General features: G+C 37.3%; 1 protein-coding gene across 1 annotated transcript in view; it reads right to left on the bottom strand.

Moving 5' to 3' along the window:
* HECW2 (HECT, C2 and WW domain containing E3 ubiquitin protein ligase 2) overlaps positions 1-27,769 on the bottom strand; it is a 202,282-nt gene that overhangs the window by 116,532 nt on the left and 57,981 nt on the right. The window contains exons 2-4 of the mRNA XM_012728869.1: positions 11,941-12,048; positions 5,055-5,149; positions 779-854 (exon numbers count right to left, since the gene is read on the bottom strand). Of these exons, the coding sequence (XP_012584323.1) occupies positions 779-854; positions 5,055-5,149; positions 11,941-12,048 (279 nt within the window). The remainder of the gene's footprint in view (positions 1-778; positions 855-5,054; positions 5,150-11,940; positions 12,049-27,769) is intronic.

Raw genomic sequence — 27,769 nt, 5'->3', positions numbered from 1 at the left:
TTATAGAACTGGGGTACAGGCCAGAGATGTGGTGGGCGAAAAGATTCACCAGAGACAGAGTGGGGAATAGAACATGCAGACCTACTGAAATACACTGCTGAAGGGAGCAGTGAGCAGGCCAGGAGAAGTCTACCATGCCATATGGGTCAGCTGCCTCACTGGGGATCGAACTCGTGCTACAGTGGCTTCTGAGAGTTTCATAGTGTGGTGCTTTAACCTGTTGCACCACAGAGAGAGCACTGTTCCTTTTTAAATTGTGGGTTTTAACTAAATTAATCTTTTAAACCACAGGAGTCCCAAGTCACACTATGAAATGTGTCCTAGCTGTATAATAAAGGTACAAACAACTATATTTTAATAATAAAGTTTTTTTATCCAAAGAAAAAAAATTTCTTATCCACTTTCCATTTATTATTCCAATTATTATTACTTTATGCAACAGAATTATCCCTTGCTGTTTTATCCTCTCCAAATTTTTCCTTTTTCTAGATGAGACCAGTGTAATTTTTTTTTTTCAATAATTGAAGTTCATGCTGGGGCTAGCATAGTTTACACCTTTTGTGAAACTATACATATAATTTTTGTTCGAGAAAACTGGTAAAAGAAATAATTTTTGAACTTATATCAATTATTTAATTTTATTAAGGTAAAGTACTTACTTAATTTTTCAAAAAAAAAAAAAAAGCCAAAAAAGCCAACAATCCTAGATCACATATTATAAATGAGAATCTGTAGAACACACGTTCAAACTGGACATTATGTTTAAAGATATTCTTACCTGACAGTGTAAAACTAACAAGTTTCCGAGAATGTTGATTTCCTGCAGCACCTCCTTCCATGCCTTCTGCTCCCATCTGCAGAGAAAAAACACATACCTGAAGTTTCAAAGGGATATGATGCTATTCAACCTTCCTAACAAAGCACATAAATTTGCAAAAAAAAAGTAATATTTGTATCAAACACTGCTGTGAATATGTCTTTTCATCTGCTAAAAATTTTAGAATTGATAAGCAGATTCTCAGAGATGGGGAAACCTAATTTAGGATCGTACCTAAATTTAATCTTTATCCAAAACCAAACAAATAAGAGCTTCTAATTTCTTGTGATATAAATCATCCTACTTTAGTTCATTTTTATTTATTTGATAAGAAAATAGTTGACACATGGTAAGTGTACTTATATTACTATATGAAAACATTCCCTAATTTATTAAAACCCAAAGATCAAATTCCTACAGATTTATTGGGAACACTTAGAATAAACTAAACAGTTGATTTATATCAGACACATCCACATATGTGGAAAATAACTCTCTCTTGACAAATGCTTCTGAGTGTCTCCATGGCTATTCCATTGTCCCTGTTGTTCCTATTTACTGTGCCACAGATACATGGCATATTCTACTATCAGTAGCAATTACAGGCATTGGCAATGCTAATGTACTGATTATTGCATTGGAAACCTTTGTCTTAAAAGCTGTCATGTAAACCATATCTCACTTGGAATTATACTTTATTGATAGAACATAGTTCTATCTACCGATAGAAGGACACAATAATGTAAGAGACAGGGTGGTGGCAAAATGTTTTGTTCTTTGATGCTGAGAACATTTTGGTTGGCTTCCTTTACAGTACCAAAAAAAAAAAAAAAAAAACAACAACAAGCCTTTCATTTATAGGTAACGAACAATCAACCAGTTAGTTGGAAACCAGAAGCCACATTTCAGTTGTTAAGTTTGTATTGAACCCTTCCATCTAATCTTTGCAGCATTCCCATACTCCTTTAAGAATCGACATCAGCAAGGGAGAGAACTCATAATCTAAGCAGAGTAGAGAAATTTCAAAATAGCTTTATTCAGATTTTGAAATATCAGTTGTGAACCTTAGTCAAGATTTTCTGAACCTTAATTAAGACTATTCTGCTTGACACTCAACTGCTTCCTGATTCCTTCATTGTTCACCATATACTAGTGTACTTTCTAGGCATCTTTATTTCACTTCATCCATAGAGCCTACTCCTTGGTGACAATGGGTTGGTTCTCAACAAGGACATATGATTTGTTATGTGATTCTGTAACTCTATTTACTTATCATGCCCAGGTCAACTGAAGCAGAGACAGCAGCAAACTGGCCAGGTACCTGATCACTGTGGCTATCTATCTAGCTTTCTCCACACCAGCTCTTGGAGTAGAGAGTGGTGAAGCTGAAGTGGGTGCAGACCATAGCTGAGACAGATGCTCAGCAACCTGCCGCTATGTACCTGGAGCATGGCTGATGTCTGATCCACGGTCTCCCCACAAATGGGCCATGTTGGCAGGAGGACATACACCACGTTGTCAGGTGTCAGCGTGCTCAATGGATATTTGTGCTAAGCCAGTCAAATGAGATTGAAAAGACTCATAGCCTGTCCTCATTTAAAACCTCTTTCATCATATGAAATGATGAAAAGTAGAGAAGATGATCTCAAATTCTCATTTTTTAAATATAATTCACTAACAAATGGCAAAAGAGAAAAAATTCTCACAGAATCTACAGATAAACAGTGTCATTTCCTACAACTGTGGTAAGACATTCATCTGAAATAATTCTCAAAGAATTCAATTTTATTATTTAGTACAATAAAGTCAGGAAAAAACAATCGTTACTGGTAGATAGAGGGATACCAGTGATAACAAACACATCTGTACACAATGTTTAGATAGAGGTTTTAAAATAAACTCACTCTATAGATCCATTCCAGGAAAACCCAGAAGTAACACTGTCAACCAAGCACTGAAACAATACAAGGTAGTGAGTGATAGCAACCTTAATCTGCCCCTGAAACCAAAGGATTTCCTGTTCCAAAAGTCTGAGACACGTATCACTGTGTACTGATGAATGATAATGACGTCAAAGTATAAGTGAGAGAGAAGACACAATTTATTTTATCCTTGTTTCATTGCAAAAGGCTATGGAAGAAATGAGGCCACATGCTTGGAAAGGCTGTTCATTTCCTTCCCTATAGAATTTACAGTTGCTTCTAGCTCTGTCTTTTACTGATAATCATACTAAATGGGCTTTGTGAATATGAGTGTTGATAACCAGTTACAAAAACTAAATGCATGTCATATACCTAAGTGATCATCACGTTGTTATACAAACATCATGTTCACACACACAGTGAGAGGTCTAAGGAGCAGTGTCTCAATTCTGGATACATACCAATTGTCTCAATTTTGGTCAGAAATCTATCAACCATCCATTCTATTAGTCAGCCTTTGAACCAAAACATTATATTCTGATAGTCAGTGCTATATCTATGAAGCTTTCAAGCTGCACTAAAACCTATCTGGAACAAATTAATTATCTCCAAAATGTCCACTGTCATTCACAGAGTGAGCTCAATGCAAAAATCAATAGAATGAGTATACATTCAGCAGCTGTAAACTTCTGCTGCCTTTAATGACATCTGGATTTGAAAATTGCTTAAATCCAGAAAATCGTGTTTGAAAGCTATTGTCTAATTTTACACATTTAATTTTCAAATATTTTGCTATTAACAGCCCATAATGCTATTTTTGTATATTTTTCCTTTTAGAATATAAAGTGTGTCTAGTGCTTACTATGTGCCATAGAAGACTTTGCAGTCAACGATTGCTCTAATTTTCAGTCTTATAATATGGCAACTGTGGGCTGTTCATTTATATTCCATACTATGTTTACTCCCGTGGGGACGTAAATATAATTCAAGTGAACAGAGTGATTAGATGTTGGAGATATTACACAAACTGCATCTTCTACCAGAAATGCTCTTGTTTCCCTCTTCTCTTTTCACTTCAGAAATACCTACTAGTCCTCTAGATTGTTTTACCATGTCTTCTTCAGGGAAACATTCTAAGACCTTCCTGATGAGACTCAGTCCTACCATGACAGTCTCATAACAATTATCCCTCAAATAAATGTAATTTACCTTAATTGCTGCCTCACTCTCCCACCAGACCAATGACAGCAAGGACTATGTTTTCACTTACCACTTCATCCCCAGTGGTGGGCATGTTGTCTGGCACTTAGTAGGCGCCCAACACACATTCATTTGAATGAATAAATGAAAGCAAAGATGGCTTGATTTGGGCATTAGTGCATATCAACAATTTCAAAATGCCATTTGCAGAGATTACTTTCTGAATTTCATTGAATCAACCTCCTCGTGTCTATTTCCCAAACAGCATGCATCTATAAATATGCACACACACCAAATGCACAAACACAATGTTAATGAAGTTTCTATGTTACAGGTGTCAGTATTTTCACTATCTGCTTCTTATTACTGACTAGTAAGATCTACTAATAAATGAGCAACACATTTATTAGATTCTCAAGTTAGATGATGAGTGAAAACACACAACTGTGAAAGGGACCCTGAGGAAAGTGTCATGTGGGAAATGCACACACTTTCCTTTGAAAACCCAACAAAGTCAGTTTCCTCCAAAGTTAAATCTTCAGTTAAGCACCTGGTGAAAAGATTGGTGTCCACTGAGTGTGTATGTCACACCAAAGATATGTGCTTAGGTCCTAGGATCCAGCTTTGTACAGAGATGCATCCAGAGCTAAGACCTCCTGATAAGAACAAAGATTTGTAATCTGCAGCTCACACTTTCTTTGGGGCATATACTCTTTTAATTGGGTCACTCTTTCAATTATTTTTCTCTTTTTACTCACTGAACACATGTCAATTAAATTAACATAGGAACAATGTGACTATTTCCTACCAACCATTCACCAAGACTAAGTTTCAAAAACTTTTATCATGCGGCACTCATTAAGTTGTCTCCTGAGTGGGCATCCCGAAGAGCTCCCTACATACACAATGTTATTAATCAAATCCTATTTTTCCACTCATTTGTTTTATGGATTCAGGTATGCCAGCCTTGTAAACTATTTCCTTTCCTAAAACTGCACCCACACGTTTCCGTTTGCATTGTTTCCCATAACCCTGTCTGAGTTTCTCAGGCAAAAAATAGAAATCAGGGCTCTGGAGACCATCCTCTTGAGGAAGCTGGAATGGGGGGCACTCACCATCACAGCAGGGTTCTTCACGGTGATGCAGGGGGTTGTAGCTCGCAGGGCCCCACTGATGCCGTGGTAGTATTTAAAACAGATTTTTATCTCAGCTGCAAATTGATGGGAGAAAAATAGTTTAAACACTGAGTCAAGTCATTTAGGAATCACCTGAGAAAAGCTACCATTGCTGCCTCTCAGAAAATCCTCCTCATGACTTTGAATGGCCCCTTCTTTTCCAATCAAAAACCACAGATCATATTTACTCCTGTTTGATTTTATATGCTTCCCTGAAACTTTCTAAGACTGTCTCAGATATCCTTGAAAAATTATACACCAAGACAACATATAAAACATGGAGAGGCTAGAGATGAAAGTATATCTGGCTAGCCTTTATTGAAGGCTCCATGACACACCAGCCACATTGCTGTCTCTGCTCCTGTTTACTCCTCTAATCAACCATGGGCGACATAATCCCTGCACCCAAGTCACAGATGAAATGGTGAGGTTTGCCAAAGGCCCAATAGGAAGTGATAGGGTTTCAAACCCAATATGACTAACTTTACAACATTGATTCCTCACCTCTACAAAACAAATAGGCTGTAGTTTCAAGGGTCACTGAAATGTGAAATGCTTTTTTCACCCCCAGGTACCATTCAGCACAGGCAGTGATGCTGATGGGTCTCAATGGGGAGTCCTGGCCCATGGGAGGTGGGGGAGCAGCTCTTTATTCAGCTGAGCACCTGGATTATTGACCATGGATCCATGTATTCACCCTAAGCAAGTTAATCTCTCACTGACTCTTACTAAAACAAATGGCTGCCTACAGAGTATTTGATTTGCTTATTTTAAAGGCAAATCCTTTTTTAAAAAAAAAAATTGTATTACTAAACTTTTCCTATCAATGATCAAAATATTTGTTCTCAAAAAAAAAAAAAAGGTCTGTCATAGACTAAAACATTGAGTCTTTCCATTATGGGTGTTAATCACTATGCCGTGATTCACATGGTGCTTAGCATCATCAAACAAAAGGCTTTTACCATGCACTCATCAAAATACACATCCAGAGCTATGCCTGACAGTGCAGGGGGATCAAAGGAAGGTTTCTGGCCAAGCAGATGTTGAAATGATAGTCACAGGCATGGCAAAACACAAGAGACAACACCGAACAGGAAGAGGGCCAGATAGAAGCATACAAAGACCATGGAGAAGATTAGTGGGGACACAGCAAAGTCAGAAATAAGTCTAGACTCAAACTAAAAGTGGAGAAAAAGTAGGGTAGATGGAGTGAGACGTGGGGAATAACAAAAGCAGGGAAGCAGGAATGAGCATGCTGGCTTTAAAGAACAGCAAGATGACCTGTGCAGGAATTCTAGCTTGACAATTACTTCATTTCCCTGAAAACATGACTACAAATGACTTTCTCAAGTATAACACAAGTTTTTGGTTATTACTGAAATAGTAGTAGCTGTACAGATCTGAGCAACTGTACTCTCCTGCTTGCTTTCTTCCAAATTAATAGCATTTATTCTGGAAGAACAAAACAAAGCATCATGGTAAGCCCCACCAAAGCAGAACAAAGCTCAGTGATGTGCTGAGGACTGAACTCTGTGGACTGGAGCTCACTAATATATCACTGTAAATGCTGGGAACTAGTAGTCTGTGACTTTCCTTGCAGCAGTGCTCACAGATCAATCTATAGTGAGTGAGTTAGGGGTTCATCTTTCAATAAAGAGAAGTGCATTTTATAAGATATCTTCCTATAACTGCCGCTCAAGTTAGAATGCCATCTCCTTCTCTGCTAAGGTTTTGAAAAAAAGTCAACTATGTAACAGTCTATGAGATCCACAAGATATGAGTGCTATTTTTATTTGCAGGGTGTTAATAGACAGGTCAGTTTTGTTAGCAGATCCTTTTTAGGGGTTATTTTATTAATTACCATAACAAAAATCTCCAACCATAATGACAAATTAGAAGCCCTGAAATATTTGGCAATCTCTATTTAAATGCTGACAAGACATGATGCCCCATTTGTTGTCAAATTTTGAAATGATCAACTTCAGCACAAAGAAATAAAGACCCCTTGCTCCCCACAACACACACAGCATGCCAATAGATGGCTGGGGAATGATCTGGATGCAAAGATGCTACTTTGCACTCCTTGCAGGCCAAGGGGTGGGAGGAGTGGTGAGAGGAGATTGTACGGTATTTAGGTACTTAGATCTGTTGTTTGTAAATAAAGGGGTCTCTCTGTAATTGTGTCATTTGACAGACTTAAAAAGCAGTTGTTCTATCATTTCTGTTTAAAGGAAGAACATATTCTGTGTTTGTATAAGAATAAAACATTTCCAGATGATCGGTCAAACTGGTAAAAGGTGGTTACCTTCAGGTAGAAGAACCTGGTGACTGGGGAATGGAGCTGGGTAAACACTTTTACCTTAGTATCTTTTTAGCATTACACTCTTTTTATATATTATCTATTCACAGCATTTTAAAAAGGTAACCTCTACTGAGCTACATTAATTTTAAGCATCAATATAAGATCCTTTTTCAAGTGCTCTCTGAAAAAAAGTTCTACAGGTCACAGCCTGCAAGAGATGCCTTTGCTTCAAAGACTGGGATCCTATCCATCATCCTGAATAGCTACAAGAGTCACTTAGCAGTAGTTAATAGCTTGTTCCTATTTAGAAAACTTGGATTTTTCCCAAGCTTGTAGACATTGAATTTTTTTAAATAATATGTTCATCTTTACATCATTTTGTGCATTTTTCCATCTTATCTGCAATCCCCTTGGGCTTCCCAGTCACCAAATCACCCATGTGCCATCACCATAGTCCAGTGTACTTCCCTCCCTATACTGTTTTTGATCTCATTTCCCATCCCACCCCCATAAAATGTCTCTGGTATATTGTTGTTCATTAATATTATTGTTTTCTCACCTGGTCCTTTATGAAGTTGCATATTTTGGACTTAAAGGCGGATGGAATAGAAATATCTTTCCTTTAATCATTTGATTTCACTAAAAAGAAGAACCTAAAACTCAAGCTAGCTGCAATTTATTCTAAAATATAACTGTTGTCTTATGGGTTTTTACTATACTGTTAACAATATGATTCCTCGTCGTAGGTTCTTTTATTCAAAGACCACAAATCGGGAAAAAGTAAACATTTTAATCTCTACACTTTTGAGGATATTTGTCTACATTTCCAATGATAGTAAGCATGTCCTTGCGGTATCTGTAACCCCAAGCTGTCTTCTCTTTAATAAGAGTCAATAGCCTGAAATGACCAGGCCTTTTTCTGACCAAGCTCAGGAAAACAATTTGAACATCAAAGACAGTATCAGTATAGACATAGCAGAAACCTAGGAGGATGAGAGGCCAGTGTGACTCTAAAACAAAAAGTATGAGGACCAAAAGTGAAAACTCCAATTTCCATCCAAGAGATATGAAGGGAAAAGGCCCTTCTGATGTCAGTGGAAAGGACTTAGGAATGAAGGCTAGAGTCAGAGAGTTGCTGCTCTCTTCACCCTGCCTTACCCAGTAAAAGCCATCCATAAAGGTAGTACTAACCTGAGGGCAGGTAACACAGGGCTCTCACTTACAAAAGCCACATCAATTCTGATGTTCAGTTTCTTACTTCCAGGATGGAGACAGGTAAGACATGTGAAATTATTACAAAATTTACACAAATCCTAATGTGCTGTTATTATTCTGAATAAGTAATCAGAACACTGCAATGCTGCAATGAAGTTTACTGTTCCTAAGCTCATTCATTGATCCAAGATTTAGTGAGGTCCTAGAATTGTGGTACAAAGTTGGCACTTAATAAATACTTCATGATGGCTAGGAATAGAACAGATGGATAGAGAGAAAAGAGAGAAAAGAAGGCAGTTCTGAATGAATGAATTAATGATCCAAGTGTCTTGGTATGCCAATTTTTTAAATGTTTTACATTTCAAAACTCAGGAATGCATACTGCACAAATAACCCATTCCATTTCTAAGAGCATCAGCTCATTTCAGGAACACTTGACAGTCTCATGACAAGTAAACTCAGGTGAAGCTGATCCTCCTCTCCAATGTCTAGAAGGTCATCTACCCAAAATTAAAACTCTGCCTTTCAAAACAGATCCTGTAATAGTATAAGTTTAGGGCTATGTGCCTCCTCTGGGAGTTTATTCAGTCAAACTGAAGTCATTTTTATATTCATATAGAGCTTAGATAGTGCTCAAATTCAGGTTTGCCCATGAACTTAGATAGGTCAATTTTCAGAGGATTTTACTTTGCCTAGAGTTCTGATGAGCTAAAGATAAATTTCTTTTGTGACGATGAAGGCAAAAGCTTTTAAATATCCTAAGTTTTCAAGATCAGAGGTTGAAAATATAAAAGTTGTGTAATGTTCTTCCCAGTTTTTTTAAGTCCCACGCCATGAGCCCCAGAGATTTAAGCAAAGCTTCATTATGCTGTGAAGTTCCCTTAGGTCTTCTCAATCAGATTTGGTGTTAAAATATGATGTCTAAAAGACATGGATTATATTTCTGAGCAACGATATGGATGCCATTTGAGGTTTTACATACTGAAAGGGTAGCAGTGTGTGTTGGGGGAGATCTCACTTTAATTAATGAAAATAAACTTCTAAAATTAAATGCTTCTGAAATTCCAGTACATTGTCTTCACTTTACCTTGTACTACTTCGCTAGACCTTAAATATGCTCTACTGAGTATTTTGAGTACTACAATCATGTTACACAATACTCCTAATTTTGTTAAGAATTAAGATGGAAATCCTAAATAAGAAGAGAAAATTAAAATAAATCTACCTCTTTTCTTCATTCCTAGCTTCAATGTCAACAAATTTCTACTCAATACTAGAGTAAGGTAAAAGAAAAACATTTGTCAGTGATATTTACTGCATGCCAATTGGCCAGGGTATTATAAATCTCTACCGTTTCTAAAGGGAGAAAGAAAATCAATCACAGCAAGTGGAATACTGTGCAAATAGGTACACACACACACACACACACACAGTATTCCAAATCACAACAGGTGATTTGGATACCTAACTTCTCTCTAGGTATTCGCACGAGGCCCTTACTGTGACTCTGCACTCTTCAATAACAAGCATTCCCAGCAATCTTCAGCATTTTGGAGTGAACAGAAAGGATCTTTTACCTTTTTCCCTGAAGCCCAGGTTACAATATTTCTTAGCTAGAACAGTCTTTTAAATTCTGGGATCCTTCAAAGGCAGAGTCATATCAAAAGTAAACCTGACTATTTATTTCAATTTCCCACATTCTGTTATCATTTTTTTCCCCATTACTTGATTACATAGCCAGTTATGCCAATATTGGAAAGTAGAAAAATTAGAAATAGGAAAGGAAAACAAATCACCCAAATCTCATCTGCCAGAAACCTTTGTTCTCATTTTGACAAATCTCCTTCTGGACTCTTTGCCATATGCTATACATTAGTTGGGATTATGTTATATAAATGTGCTTTATTTCCCTCACTTTCTGATATATCATGAATATCTTCCATTAAAATGGAAACCTTAAACCTTCCTTTTAAGGTTTAAAGAGCAAATCTAGCCAAAAATTGAGCATTGAAACAACTGAATATTGAACAGTAAGAATAATAGAAGAAATTAACTGATACCTTTAATGATAAATCAACATAATAGATGTGAGTCTTTTAAAATAACTTTTTTAAAGAAGATATTTATTTATTTATACAAAAACTGGAGTATATATATAGGCCAGAGGTATAGAGGGTAAAAACATTCACCAGAGACAGAGTAGCAGAACAGGCAGAGTGATGAAGTACACTGCTGAGGGAAGCAGCGGGCAAGATAAGAACTGGTCAGGGGTTGAACTCATGCTGCAGAGACTGCAGATAGCTTCATAGTACTGTGCTATAACCCTTTGCACCACCAGGGAGGGCCCTAAAATAACTTTTTATATTATAGAATTTTTATGTTTCAATAAAGATATACCTATAGTAGATTCCCATTTTATCAAATCTTAATATTTTAAGGCTTAAAAAGTGCTATCCTTAACTACTAGCATTCCTTTTCTCTCATATTAAACCCTTAACATATAAAAAAGTTAATCATACTTAACTAAACAACTCAGAAACTTTGAAAATCATTTTTCTACATCAAAGAAAAATTCACTCTTTAAATATTAAAGCTTATGTGAATCCACCACTAAATCATTTATTCATGTTTATATCTATTCCACAAAAATGTATTCACTATGTTCTCAATAATACTAGTTGAATATATGAAATACTCCCATTCAACCCAATAAAAAGTTATTTCTGTTAACCATGTATATAAGCACTTGTATTTACAAATAAGTATAATATCAGACCAATAGGATAATCAACTTATCTGCAGCCAATTTCTAATTCTTAGTGAGGTGACCTCTATGGAAGCAGGTCCAGGCTATTTTCTCTATATTTGTAAAGACCAGGGCCCAAATGTCAAAGTTTTTCTGCTATTAGTGAAATATTCTAAAGGCAAGTAAAAAATTTCAAATTACTGAAATTTAGAATAACTCTTTCTGTTCCTTGAAATTAATATAATTAAGCATTACAAATGTAGTCACAAGCATATAAAAAAAAAATGTGTTAGCCAAGCACACATTCCTAAACAATATGTGATCTAGCTATATATGTATAAATTTACAAACAAACATATCTGTATCCTTCTCCCTGAATTTGTGAGCATTCCCTAGTAAGAATTTTCTGAAATAATCTATTTTTCCAGTTTGGGGATTCATGGCATAAGTATGAAAATCACAGCCAATTTTTTTTTTTTAAATAACATTCGGGAAGAACTCAAGATCTTTGAATATTATGCAATGTTAAAGAACAAATTTATATTTCACATGTAGTTACTTACGTTCCATGAAATAGGGCCCAGGCTCAATTCTCCATACAATTTGTCCTTTTTGAGTCCCAGTCACACCCCTGTTTTTAGAATCCCAGAAGTTGGCTGGAGAATTCTCATCTGCAAAAACCAAAGAAGCACTTTTCAACTTAATTATAACTTATTTCTTGTTCCTTAGCTCAAAGGCTATAGAAGTTTTAAAATAAATGGAAAAATGGCAAAGGGAGAATATTAATAAATGCTGTTATTAACGACAACCTCCCCAGCAGATTATTACCCTGCATTCCTACACTTTCATTTATATAGGAGAACTGAGGAGGAGGGCAGGGTGTGGAAAAAGCATGGCCTCTCTGGGTTTGGCCAGGAGGACTAATGTCAAAAGAAAAGCTTTCAGAGAACAAAGGGTACAACTGTGGGAGCCTCCATGATAAACGGTTATATAGAGGGGCTGGGATGAGCTCCCACCTATACAATTATTAATAAAAAGGAAAGGAAGAGCAAAGCTGGGAGACTATAATAGAACTCGATGGGAGGGGAAAAGGGATAAAATTGAATCAAGGGTCCTCCCTGGTGGCGCAGCGGGTTAAAGCACAGCACTAAGAAGCTAAAGCCACTTCATCATGAGTTTGATCTCCTGCCCTGGAGGTGACCCACAAGGCACGGCAGACCTCTCCTGATCTGCCCGCTGCTCCCCTCAACAGCATACTTCATCTGTCGGCCTGTTCTGCTCCCCACTCTGTCTCCAGTGAATCCTCTCACTGCCCCTGCACCTCTGGCCTTTACCCCAGTTCTGTATGTATAAATAAATAAATCTTAAAAAAAAAAATGAATCAAGCCACAGTTCAGGGTCCAGGAGTGTTAGAACAAGCTACAAAATTCCAAAGGCAGTCGACCTCCAACCAGTGCAAGAAAAGAAAAGAGATAGTGTTACGTCTCTATTCTTGTATGCAAGAATAGAGAGACAAGTAAAAGGAAGAATAGGTCTGAAGGCAGCATTTCCCACCCATTCTGACTTCACCACATATAGAAAAATGATAATATAAGTCAGGCTCATGGGCTAAATGGAAGAGACATTTAAGTTGCCAGGCAGGGATGCTCTGGCTGCCCCAGGCTCTGCTCCACTGTCCTGAAGGCTGAGGACATTCATATTCTATACTGTGTTCACATCCTACTAGTTGAAGCTCTATCCTAAAGGACTACACCAGAAAATGAAATTAGAAAACATGAAAAAGAGACTATTCACAGTTTTATTGACACACTAAAGTATGCACAGTGACACCAGCTTTTGAAGTTAGATACACCTCATTCTACCCCCAAAGAGATTAAAAGATTCACTTTAACTGAGAGATGGAATAAACTAGACTAGGTGAATTAAAGTTACTCTAAAGTATCAAAGATAGTGAACAGTTCCCAAATCCAAGGGACTTGCCCTGAGATGAAAAAAAAAAACCTGCTTTTGAGCAAGAAACAAATAGAAAATAGGTCAAAGTGGGGGCTCAGAGGGTCCAGCTCTGAGAGATTCCTTTCTTAAGTTCTTGGGAACCAGAGGTTTGAGAGCTGAATAAGTCTGGAATGGGCCTTCATGCTCTTTGCATGCAGCTCACTATTAGGTCAAAGGTTCTTTATTGAAAGGCCAAGAAAGAGAATGTCCGATTAATAATAGAAAGACTTGACCTATTCATGGCATCACTTCCTCTTCTATCGTTTAACTATAATTCAAGGTATTCCATCACTGAAATGCATGCCTTCTGCGGTATAGAGAAGAGACTCAATAGTGGCCAAAAGGTGCATTTGAAAGATTTTGCCCTCGGGGCAGATCCTGCTCAGTGACTATCCATTAATGTCTTCCCAAATGAACCCCAATTTTGCTGAAGGAAATAATGTTCCCAGTTAAAATTATTCACCTCTCCAATCCCTTGCAGCCAAGAGTAACTTATGACCTACTTCTGGCCAGTGAGATGTAAGAAGTCTACTGGGTGGGACTTCTTGGAAAAGCTATTATTTTCCTGATTTAATACAGAACAGGCACGTTAATCCTTTAGCTCTTCCCGTTCCTCTTGTCGGACAGAAGTCACATGCTAAAGATAGATACAGCACTAGGAGCCCAAGCCCAAACCACCTGTCTTGAGGCTTTTTGCTACTAAGGCACAATTAAATAAGCTCCTGTGATTGGGTTTCTATTATTTGCAGTTGAATAGAATTCCTAACAGATACGCCTACCATTCTAAAAATCCCTCAGTGACCTAGACTCATCATTCCTGACTTGACCTAGAATCCCCAAACACATCACTGCTCCAGCTTAGACAAAAAAGGAACTGCTTCCCTTATAAAGGGTAGTTTAATGGGCAGAGCTGCTTGGATGGGGAGAGGGACACTGCAGGGAACAGAAAAGAGGCACAGGGAATAGAAGATATACTGTTAGTCAATCTGCTTTTTGTAAAAATGTGCTTATGTGCATGGGAAACTTGAAATTGTCTGAAAATATTGCAACATTTTCCTCCTGATGCCTCAGGAAAGATGAGGCACCCTGAAATCTTGTTTTGAGGAACAAGAACTAGGATCAGGATCAAAAAAAGCAGCAGTAGGGGGCTCTCCCTGGTGGTGCAGAGGGTTAGCATACAGCACTGCAAGCTAGTCTCAGCTGCTTCAGTGTGAGTTTGAGCTCCAGCCCCCTTGAGGTGACCCACATGGCACGGCAGACCTCTCCCACTGTTCCCCTCAGCAGTGTATTTCAGTAGATCTGCCTGTTCTGCTGCCCACTCTGTTGCTGGTGAATCCTCTCTCCACCCCTACACCTCTGGCCTGTACTCAAGTTCTGTATGTATAAATGAATATATATATATATATATATATATATATAAAAACAACAGTAATAAATTTGCACTTATTAAAGTGACCTCATTCTAAGAAGGATGCGCTTCTGGTGTTAGTAAACATTTGCCCAGTGAAGTCATAATAAGGAGGGAGAACAATCTAGAGTTAAGTGTTCAATTGGTTCATCAGCTCATGTGGGTTGGGATAATACACATACTCCCCTTCTTAGTTTGCAGGTCATGTAAATACATTTAAAAAGACAAGGGCTTTCAAACAAGTGTTGAAGAGGTACTGTGAGTACTTAGGCTTACAGGAAACACAAATGTTGCCGAAATGATGAGAAAGAATGGATTCATGATAATTAGGGTAGGCAGATTGGATGGAAGCTTGGTTGATATAGCTGATGTAAAAAAGAAACAAACAGGTCCAATTCCCACAGGAGATCACCCCATAAACCTTCATAGGAAAGGAAGGTTTATGCTGTCATCACTCAAGTTCATTAATACTTTGGTTATTCTAGATTGAAATTTTTCTCTGATGAGACCATGTTTCTGATCATTCATTATTCCAGACAGATATAAGCATGGAGGAGCAGTGACCTTTAATTGCAACTATAAAGCCCCTAGAAATAAGTAGGCTTGGGGGTGCCAAGTTCCAATAATTTCAAATCACCACCTCCACCTCCATTACACTACTGCTTCTCCAGTTGTTTGCTAGCCCAATCTTAGCCAGCCTTGCACATGCCACGAATGACTCATTCTTTTTCTGTATTTCAAGACCAATTTTAAGGGGTTCTTCAAATTAAAACTTAATTCTTTTGGTAGGTTTATGCTGTGGTCAATTCAAGTCGAGTCCAGGAAAGTCATTTTTGTGACAGCCTTTCTCTTGCATCTATTTTTCATGGATTTTGTAAACATATTTTTTCCCCAGATTATAAGAGTTATTCATTAAATACCTAATTAGGTGATTCAGTCTTTCAAAAATCCCCCACACCAAATAAGAAAAATAATTTAGTATAAAACAGTATTTTAAAGAAAGGATTTTAAATCCCCTGAAAGTGTAATATAGAAATAATTATACATCTACATCTTCTTTAACTGAATAAAGGTTTTAAGAAGTTAAAGAAATGTTGTTCCTTAAGATCAATTCTCAATTCTTTTAACAACTATCCCAAACTGTCCCACTGTCCGTATAGTCTCTGTCTATCTTTCAGCCTTATTTGGAGTAGGGTATTGTGCATCCCACAGCAACCAAAACATGGAAGACATCACCACGCCTCATTTCCCTGGTCTTGCTCTCTCCCTTCCAACTTATTTTCTGTGTCCATACCTACATTTCTCATCTTCTAAATGTCCCACCATGATGCAGAGGTGCCCTCTACACCTTGATCCTTAGCTTCTCCCTCTCAGCCCAGAAATATTCCATCTCCCTGAGGTACACTCATCCGCCTTTGCTTCTACTCTTTGATCCTCACCTTCCTTTCCTCTTTTCTCATCATTCTTACTTCCCTTCCTACTAGGATTAAGGTGTCTGCTTTCCAGTTACAACAGAGGCTATATTTTAGGAATTCATATTCTACACAGTTAGGTAACTTTCTAAATGGGCCATTATTACAGAAGAGATACTCTGGGGATGTTTAATTCATGTACCTACAAATACTCTCAAACTCTAATTTTGTTTGGTAGGGCTTCTACAGAAGCTGTCCAGTAAGTCATGTGGATCTTTGTTCCCTTACAAGTCTAGCTGTAAGTGCTGGTGGTACTTTCCTTTAAACTCCAAACAAAAACACTTAAAATCCTTCTAATTGTCATGTCTATCTGTGACTATTATATGAATATGGTCAAGAATACCTTTGAAAATCTTTATTTTTTTACTTATTTTAATGATCTATAATACATTTTAAGTATTATTATTATTTCAGTTAGTGGGTTTCTTCTCTTTAGTGCTATTCCAATTAATTCTGTTATTAATACTACAATTTTTAATTATGTCTGTTTTTCCAATAGAGAAAAAAAAATAAAGTATTTGGACTCAGGAAATAAAGGAGCAGAGATATAAGATTTTAATAAACATAACTCTCATCTATATAAGCAATATGCATAATGGCTGAGAATTTTGTCAGAGCTAATTTAGTTGGATAAAGTCCTCTTTCCTTAGTGAAAATAACATGATCTTTGAGAGAAACAACTTGGAGTCTTAAACAAAATCTTTATATACAGTAACATCAGACATTCTGTAGGTCACAAGCCATCACTGGTTACATTGTCCCTTAGTTAATTGATGATCCAGGGAGTCAACTCCATTGCTTACGGTGACTCTCCCTATGACTTCTTTAAAATGATGATTCCTGTGCTGCTCTTCCAGAGAATTTGGTTCAGTAGGTCTGTGCCAGGATGCAGGAATCCAAATTTTAGCGAGCACCCAAACAGGCGATTTTGACACAAGTAGTACAAAGACCACACATGAGAAAACTTTGTTCCACGGTTATTTCCAGGAAAACTGAGCAATCAGAATGCTGTAGACCATGTATCTCTCTTTGACTGTTGTCCTTAACATGTATTCACTTGTTTATTCATTTGAAAGACATTTATTGATTTATTGATTGCTTAATGCAAAGTTCAAGAACAGTGTTAGAAATTCACTAATACAAAAAGACACCCTATTGAATAAAAACTTTACATTTGACAAGGAGCTAATATCCAAGATCTATAAAGAACTCCTATAACTCAAAAACAAGAAAACAAATAACCTAATTTTAAAAAATGGGCAGCAGAGCTAAATAGGCACCTCTCCAAAAAGGTTACAGATAGCCATCAGGCACATGCAAAAATGCTCATTAATTAGCATCAGGAAAAAACAAATCAAAATCTCAGTGAAATTATCTCATACCAATGAGGATGACCCACATCAAGAAGACCAAAAACAAATGCTGGTTAGAACACAGAAGAAGTGGAACTCTTATACTGTTGGTAGGAATGTAGACTAGTTCAGTCCCTGTAAAAAGCAGTATGGATACTTCTTAGAATACTGAAAATGTATCTACCATATGATCCAGCAATTACACTCTTAGATATCTAACCAAACAATGCAAAACCACTAATTCAAAGGGATATATATGCACTTCTATGTTTGCTGCAGCTCTATTTACAATAGCCAAGCAATGGAAATAACCTAACTGTCCAAAAACAGATAAGTGTATTAGGAAAATGCAGCACCTATACACAATGGAATACGACTCAGCTATTAAAAAAGAGAGAGATATAATTTCACCTTTGGGACAACATGGGTGACATTCAAATGGATTATGCTAAGTAAAATAAGTCAGCAGGAGAAAGTCAAATATAAGATGGTACCCTTTTGTGGACAGCAGAGAAATAAAGCTAGACCAATAACAAACCTAGAAATCTGACTATAGCTGTGAGGCTACCAGAAAGGGAGGAGAGGGAGAAAGAACAATATGGGGAGGGTACACACAGGACTATGGTGGAGGACTGACTATCAAGGGTTTTGGTGGTTGGTGTGTGGTGATAATACACAGCAGAAGGGTGTGGTCCTGTACCTTTTAATCATACACAAAATTTAAAATCAGTGTTACCTCAATAATAATAATTAAAGAGATCCCTTCCCATATTCTCTCCAAACATTGCATAAACAAGTAAGTTGAGTTTTAAATACATTTTTTGAATCAAAATGATCATTATAAACCTGGGAAAAAACTTCTTCACAGGAACTGTTTGTTCAAATTTGAAAATCTTTTTTATAAGCATATGCTAGGCAGTATGGAATCCCACTACATGTGAGAAGAAAACTTTGACAATAACTTTGAGATCTGAGCCACTCAAGGGTGGGTTGAGTCTTTACCAGTGAACTACCAAACAGCACTAATCATATTAATTGTTATAAGAATTCATTAACTAATTCATGAATTTGCAAACTTGATACTAGTTTTTAATCCAGTCTCTCTAGATGCCTAATTTCTTTCCATGAAGCCACACTGGATGGAAAAATAAGGAGTGTGAGTGTCAGACATGCTTAGAAATCACAATTGAGATATCATGGCCACCAGTGAAAAGCATACCCGTAGTGACTCTGGCTTCGGAGTCACTTGAATGGCTATTTTCTTATAGCTACAAGAAAGATTTGCTGAGTATGATGTATCAGAGATGGGAGGAAAAGATACCAGTAAGAAAAGCCACAGAGGCTTAAAAGAGCTGATGACAAATGTGCAAGTTCTGGCCTTGGGGATACCTGTGCCCCAGGAGGAGTACATGCCCACAGGGAGCACCGAGGGTGCACTGTTGATTCAGCACTACTCACCATCAAGAATGAGAGACATGCTCTCCCCCAGGGGTGGTAGGACCAACCTAGAGAACATGAGATCTTTCCACACTGGGTATGATTAGGACCACAGCTTGAGGGGTCTCCTGAATATTCATACTTCCAGATAGTCTGGACAGAGGCAAAAAACAAAAAACAAAACAAAACAAAAAAACAAAAACTGCTCAGCAACTTCCTATACAGCATGTCTTACTATAAACTATTCAGTTCAATACTCACTTTGACAAGTGAGAAGAAATACACTCATCTCAGTAAATACCTCCTAAGAGTTTCAGTAATGGACAGGAGAAACAGATCATAAGCAGTTCAGAGATGGTATACAAAATAATTCATTTTCAACATGGGCAATATTTATAATATTTATTTACTGAAATGTCTTGCTTCTGTTCAGTGGTTCCTTACTTCTTTCAGAGTAAAATTAAAGGTTTATACAAAGCTTATGTTTTACAGGATCTGGTAGTTTCTCTTCTCTCCAATATATAAAAATGTACAGCTCTTATCTCGTCTTTCCTGACCCTTTCCTTCCTCACTCCCGTATAGCCTTACTAGCCTCCATAATCTTGGAAGGAATCAGATTTGCACTCCAATGTATGCCTTGAGCTGAAAGCAACTCATTCAAATTTGCAGTTGTAGAGGAGGAAAATTCTGACTAGCCAGGGCTACTTTTATCCCTCCAGAAAGAACCAACTTCAGTCTGAATGATAACCTTACCAAAGAACCCTTATCTTACATTGTTCTCCCCCAAATATTTACCTTCCCACAATTTATCACAATAGTCCAACCTCTTCATTACATCACCTCACAATTTATTGTCCTTTGTTAAATGTTAAATAATCCCCTGAGTTCAACCTCTTCTCTGGGTTTCATTTCTTTTTCATGAAGGCTGTCATGCACTTTGAAATTTAAAGTCCATTAATTTAAATTCCATTACCTAATAAACTTTGCATGCCTTGTGTTCAGCTAGTCTGTCATTGTCAGTCTGATTTGCAGGCCTCAGTTAGTAAATTTAAGAGTGCAAAGAAAGGTTTTCTCCTACAATGTCCTCAAAATTTGACCAGGATTCTACCTCAAGGTCTTTGCTCCAGTTGTTTTAGCTTTATGAAATTCCCACCTCCCTTCCTATGGCTCAATCTTCAGTTGTTTTTGAGCGGAAGGAGTTTGCACATCACCATGTTGATGAAATCTACCCTGACTATTCTATCAAAAATGCAGTTCCTCCTCCAGTAATCCTGAAGATACCTAAATATGTTCAATTTCCTTCTATAACCTCTATCAACATCTAACATATGTATAACCTATTCATGCTTCTTATTATATTACCAATCTTCCTTTCCAGAATGTAAACACCAAAAGGTCAAGGATCTTTGTCTATTCTATCCACATATGTATCTCAAGTGTCCAGAACAATATCTAGTCACAGCAGGCACTCAGGTTTGTTGACTAAATGATGTCTTGACACCTTCTCTTGATTAGAATGACCTGACATTAAGAGTATTAGTATTCTGAATGATACATACAGAAGAGAAAGAGTTCTTACTGAGGATTGCATAAGGCCTTTTAAAAGTGATCTCATCACGTTCAGAATTGAGGAAAACAAGAACAACATTACAAATTTCATGGTAAGCATTACTCGACTAATCCAACAAGATTGGTTTATTTAAATTTTCAATCTTTATAACAAGAATTTATAATTAACTCAATCACATTGCTGAGCTGACATTAAATTTTGTTTATATCTTATAGTTGATGACAATAACGCACAAAAAGAGGAAGTAGTTTACCTAAGATAAACGCTGTTTTAGGTAAAGACCTTAAAGGATGTTAAACAATTCTTTCTTGACAAAGAGTTTCAGAGCATTTCTAAAGTAAGATTTAATTTTTCCCCAACTGTATGTTCACCTATATATAACACAGAAGCTCAATTCCTTGATAATATTGCAAATGGAAAACTTACTAAAGGTTTGTTTATATCAAATAATAAACCTAGATTTTATTTGACTAATACAAAATTTTTCAATAAATTTCACGTGAATATGAAATTAGCAACAGAATATCCACCTTTCAACAGTTTTATCCAATTTCATGATATTAGCAAGATTTATTGTAAAATATGAGGATTAAAAATTTCCAAAATCTCTTTGAAGTATGTGTTATTGTTGGCACATAATTTTCCACATCATATTCTGCATAACTCTTCTTCAGCAATTATGCTTTTGTAATGAGAATTTAAACCTAAGCTCTTTTAAAGAATCAAGCATGGCCTACATTTGGAAGCTTGGAAAATACCTTAGCACAAGATCTAATCTTAAACCTTTCAGGAATATTCTATTACAATGACACTAAAATTCCACAAAGCTACTCTGTGTACCAAGCTAACAGTTTAGAGCAAGAGTTCTTGATGTCATAATATTTTCCTGGGAAGAACAGAGTAAATGATCTCTTTTTTAAGGTGCATAAATTGAGGCAAAGTGATGAAAGGCTAAAGAGAATTAGAAGGAACAGCCTGAGTTCTAAAGTCAGAAAAAAACAAATAGAGAAGTGAGGGAAGAAAAAAATTATTTAAAAATTAATTCAATAAAGATTTATTGAGCATTGATTATCTTCAATCTTTCAAAACAGAAGGATTCCAGGGTATATAAAAAAGTCAAAGTTCCTATCCACGTGGAGATTTTGGTCTAGTGGAAAACTGACCAATAAGCAGCTATGCCTGGCAGGAACACTGTCAGAGAGTGATGCTGTGGCTTCAACAAAGACAGGCAGGGAAGTGTATACACAGCTGTAGGTTGGAGAGCGCTATTTTGTGTAGGCTGGTTTGGGAAATTTTTAAACAAAGACCAGAGTGAAGAAAGAGTATTTACCACAGGAAAAGGCCAAAAACAACAGGCAAAGACTAAAACAGGAACAGTGTGATGTAGCTAGAACTGTATGAACAAGGCAGAGAGAGGGAGAAAGTGGGATTGACAGATAGACAGGGCCAGTTTGTAGACCATTCTAATATTAAACACACTGCAGAACTTACTCCGTGCCAGGCCCAGTTCCATTGCTCTACCTTTATTGATTCACTGAAACCACTGCTTTGAGGCAGGTACTATTATTATATGTATTTTGCACCAAATACCATTACATTTTAACAATGAGGTAATGAGATCCAGAAAAGAAATTTGTTCAGGATCCAAAAGTTAGTATGTGTAGAGTGAACCCTGGTTTTCTTGCTCCAGAGGCCATGTTCCTTGACATGACACTAGAATGATTATCTAGAACATGTAGGGAGTTTGGATTCCATTCTAAGGATAATGGAAAGGTGTTGGAGGGTTTCAAGTAGGAAGTGACATGATCTGCATTTCACATAAATCAGCTTGGCTGCTTTGTGCAGCGTAGACCACAGAAGGCAACAGAGGACAGATCACGATGCTTCACTCCCACGTCCAACAACCAAGCATTGGAGCTTAACCGAAACATGAGCCTCCTCCCAGCTGCATCTTTCCTGAACAGACAGGGCAGCAGCAGCTATAAATATCCATCTTTAGAGCAAAAAGCTCATGAACCAATTCCAGACTCTTCAGTCCATCAACCCTGTGAGGTGACTCATCCACCTCTAAGTTCTCTCCAAATCTTGCAATGTCACTAAGCCCACCATGCTCTTCCTCTTCCTCTCTTTATCCAAACAACTCCTGAAAGTCGAACTTTCACATACTCTACCTCCATCAAACTAGAAAGTTCCAATTCTCTATTACTTAGTACAATTAACTTATTTAAGTTACATGGTATTTAGTTCACACAGTCCTTATATTTACCAATGTAAGTCTGTTTTAGCTAAAAATTACTTATTACGTGTGCAGTGAGAGTAATACACTGCTTGGTGATGGAATGCCAGGCTTCTAGCTGACAGTATGATCCCAGAACTTCAAAAAATAGTAGACCTGAATTTAAATTCCATTTCCCCCACTTACTGAATTTGGGACCTTGAGTAAATCTCAGAAGTGCACTGACTGACTCCATTTCTTTATTCTATAAATTGACTATAACAGCACTTCACTCAGAGCTGTGAGGAGGGTGTGAGCACAGTATGCACATCTGGCACATATTAGGAACTGAACTTAAGGATTTTTAACCTTTTCTTCCGTTTCTTCTTTCTTTCAAAGGAAGCTATGTTTTCATTTTAATACTTAAAGGAATAATTCCTCAGCTTCCTTTCCTAAGCTTTTACTTTAAAGTTTTATTTCTTAATTAATTTTATTCTAACTTCTCATAGACAGAAATAAAAACAAAAGTATGTTTATTGATGTTTTTATTGAGACACTGCTTTCTTAAATAGATACCACGTGACCAGACAGCTGAAGTGCAAACCTCACATACAGTAACAGTGTATCATGGCCACTACACCACTATACGTGTAGCCCAGCCTCTCAAAACCGCCCATCTCCTGGATGGAAAGTCACAGGAAGCTTACAGTTCCATCAAGGAGATTTAAATTGAGCTTAGGAACCAGATGGAGGGACCTTCATTTCCCTACACAATGAAACCTGAAATTTGAATACAACATTCACCTTGGGAAATCACATATGGATAGCATGTATATAAAAAGTTGACAGAAATGATAATGAATTTTTGATAGTATATCTCTCTTCCTTCCTTCTTATTATTTTCAAAAAATGCCATGCGTAACTAAACACTCACCCAATAACAAATCCTTTTATTATTAGGTAAAGGTTAAAAGCCCCTTCTAAGCACTCAGGGTGTTACTTTTATATAGCACGTGATAGCTGAAGATTCTGAGAATATAAAACCATTATGAAAAATTATGTTCAGCATAAAAATGTCCTTTGTTTAGGGGTGAATTACTCCTTTGATGTAATGAACTCAAACAAGTAAAATCAGAAATTCAGCTAACTTTATTTAAAGAAGCAGGTTAGCTTTACTGAAGAGAAGCAAATATTTATTGGTGCTAATCCAAACCTGGTCTGAAAATAATAGGAGTATGTGAGATCAATCTTTCTGGAATGTTCATTTCGCATAAGTGGCTGTTCCCCATGGCTCCCTCCTAAAAAGGACTTGGCTATCAGGTAACCATTGATTAAACTGTTCACCTGAATCTTTACTAAATCATCAACTTACTTTCCACTACACTGATCCTTTATCAATGCTTTGAATGAGAGTGCTACTAGCATTATGATGAATAATTCTTTTGGGGGGGACATAAGGCACTTTAGCCCTTCAAGCACGAAATACCAACAGCGCCCTGCATGAAAACAAAAAAATATTATTCATAAATCCCTTGAGGACCAGTAACTGGCATTTTAAAGCCAAAAATATTCATTGGGAAAATATAAATAATATAAAACTGAAATCTGTCCTGCATCCATCCTGGTTTTTCAACAGTTAACAAGGATTTAGAAGCGCTATACAAAACTGAATCAGTTGTCACAGAAAATCATTTTTATATTCTTGTATTTTCAAGTTTTGCTTTTAGATTTTTTTGTTGTTAAATCAATCTCTAAAATGCCAATATCTGTGAATACTTGTGCATATATACCTTACATTAAAAATAAATCTGCTTTACTATCTTAGTCCAAAAAATGTTTTAAAATCCACCAAAAAACATTTTTATTCCAGAGCCAGGTCACCTGTAATGAAATCTACATAGACTTAATTTAATGTCATTTTCAAAAATATTCTTAGGTTACACTGAAGTGACTCATTTAAAGCTAGTGGGACATTCAAAGTCACAGTGAATTCGTTTTATTTGTAAGAGTTTTACATGCTTTAATCACAGCCCTGATCTCTAAAGTGGAGTTGTCAAGTGACTAAATGTGAAGAGCACATTGTCTAGTTTGCTAACAGTGCCCTTTACTAGTCCAGGTGGGAGGACATTTAAGAACTTTTCAAAGAGAAAGGCAGAGAAGGATGTAAATCCCAAACAAATGGAAATGTGGAAATGGAAGTCATTTCATAGAACTTTCCAATACCTTACCTCATATAATCCCAGAGTGTCTCTCGGCCTTTGCCAGGAAGGAATCCATCATTTCAAATCAGATTTAGGAAGCAGCAGGATGAAACCTGCCTCACACTCTCCTTAAAATTATGCACCTGGCCTACCCACTTGGCAAGTCCATTCATAGGAGTGGCCGGAACTGAGGTCTAGGCGGGTTTTGGAGTCCTAGCGTGGCTTTGAAGGCTCTGTAGTTTGCTGCACTGATGCTTCTGCTGCCTTTCTTCTTCCCCCCAGTGTTCTAGAAGTGAAACACTAAATGGATTTGAAGCAGGCCTTTACCAGGATACTCCTGTCCAGCTAAGAATAACACTGGAAATCACTCCTGCCTTTCATCAAGACTTATCACTGCTCAGGCATCCTAAGCGAAAAAACATAATGTGTTAGTGTCCCTTCGGCTGAGGCAGTTGTGACCACACCCCTGTAAAGGGTACAGGATGCAATTGTCCCATCCTCCCCTCAGCTTCCTTCCTTTGCTTTTCCATGGGAGAATTCCAAAGAATGAGTTATGTGTATACACACGCACACACACACTCACACAGAAGGGCCTTTGTCAACAAGCTGACTGTTATCAGAGAGAGGGGAATCTGCAGTTTAATTCACTCAGAATAGCGTAGTTCCTATCTGGGAATTCCAATTACCATTAGCATTAATCAGATACAGTATTCATTAAGATTACAATGTGCTAGCCAATTCAGAATATGACCTTCTGATCTCAAACTATAAAATAAAACTAAAACTTTTCCAAGTATCATATAACTTTTTAAAAAATCCAAAATTGTTTATCTCAATTCAGAAGTTATTTTCAGACCTTGCTTTCAGTGCAAAACTGGACACAATCATGCATCTAGTTGATGCTCTGGTCTCAGACTGGGCATTCAGCTACCTTGTCCTTTCACAGAGAAAGGGGCCTTTGAAGTTGCTGGCCCACCGGTGGCAGTCGCTGCAGTTAAATGCTGATTTAATGGGAGAATGTAATAAAAAAATGCAAGACCATCTATTTCAGCCCAGTTCTAGGAAAACAGGAAGAAAGATCCTCATTTGTCATATACTTTTGCTGTGAAGTTAACAGGCTGGATTTGAGCTCCATACTACATCTGATGGCTGCAATTTCCTCTCTACCATCCCCTTAAACCAGATAGAGTTTGCCAGGAAGTTTCCAGGGGCAACAGAACTTCAGGATGTTTCTGTAATAAACAAAATAAAATGAACTTGTTTTGAACACACAAATTCAAACCAGTCTTAGAACAAATCACTGGATTTTCAGGTATATCTTAGCAAAAATAATAACCAAAGCATGTACAGAATTGGCTGTTTTGTACAGGGATAGTAGATGCTTCGATAACATTTTCTAATGAATGCCACTGTGTTTTTAGTCTAAGATCAATAGTATAATTCAGTCCATGTGACATACAGGGGTTCACAAAGTGAAAGTGACAACACAAGCTTTACAGTACACTTCCCTTATCAAATATCATTCTGAAATGCCAGCACCTCACTGATTCGCAGCAGCTAAGGGTCTATGACAGATGCAGTTATCTGTAGGAGATTAGGAAAAATATTTCTAATGAATTCATTTCCTCATATTGATATTAAAGACGGCTAAAGACTATGAATAACAAACTTGTCACCCATGTCAGCATCTGTCTCTATCCCCCATCAAAGAAAAATGCATAACCTGAACTCTTGCCTGTTTCCTAGTTATGGACCAATAGACTCTCCTTGGGACTCAACACTTGCTTGTGGTACAGTTCCTACTGTCACTCACCTTTGGAGGCCCATTTGCTGCTCTCATCCAAGCCATGTTTGTGGCCTTCTAAATAGTGTAACATTTGGCAGAGATGCCACTTTATCTGAGTTCTAGGTTCTGGCCCACCCATGTATCACAGATGCCCACATGTGACAAGTGGGCTATTTCACTACACAAAGAAAATCAACTTTCCCATAGCATCAGCCATTGCATTTGTAACATCAGGTTTCTAAGTCGATTCAAGAAAGAAACATTGGGCAGAACAAGAGGAAATTAGATGAAAATTGGAGCTTAAATGAAGGTCACCACATACATGTGTCCTTTCATGGGAATGATATTTCCTAAACAAAAGTAGTTCAGTCAGTGTAATTTAACCACCAGAAATTATTGTAGTGAGTAGATGCAGCCAGCAACGTTTTATGTCAGCATATTTATATATGCTATTCCTTTCTCCAAACCATACCTCTGTGTGAAGAAATGTTTCCCCTAAAATCTACGACAAATAACGTGGGAAGCAGTTAATACATCCCTGCATCCCTATAACACCTGCATAAGGCTTTCACTTGCTATAATATCAACATAGTGCCAGACACTGAACAATGTTATGAACAAAACAAGCACAGCCAGGCCCTCCTTGGTGGCACAACGGGTTAAAGTGCCACACTCTGAAGCTCTCCGAAGTCACTGCACGAGTTTGATTGCCGGCCAGGGAGGTGATCCACAAGGCGCAGCAGACCTCTCCTGGCCCACCCACTGCTCCCCTCAGCAGTGCATTTCAGTACATCTGCCTATTCTGTTCCCTGCTTTGTCTCTGGTGTCACCCACCACACCTCTGGCCTGTACCCCAGTTCTGAAGCATGAAAGAAAGAAAGAAAGAAAGAAAGAAAGAAAGAAAGAAAGAAAGAAAGAAAGAAAGAAAGAAAGAAAGAAAGAAAGAAAGAAAGAAAGAA

The sequence above is a fragment of the Condylura cristata genome, unplaced genomic scaffold (assembly GCF_000260355.1).
Source record: "Condylura cristata isolate star-nosed mole 26May11 unplaced genomic scaffold, ConCri1.0 scaffold00002, whole genome shotgun sequence".
NCBI lineage: Eukaryota > Metazoa > Chordata > Mammalia > Eulipotyphla > Talpidae > Condylura > Condylura cristata.
This window is presented reverse-complemented; position numbering and strand designations above follow the sequence as displayed.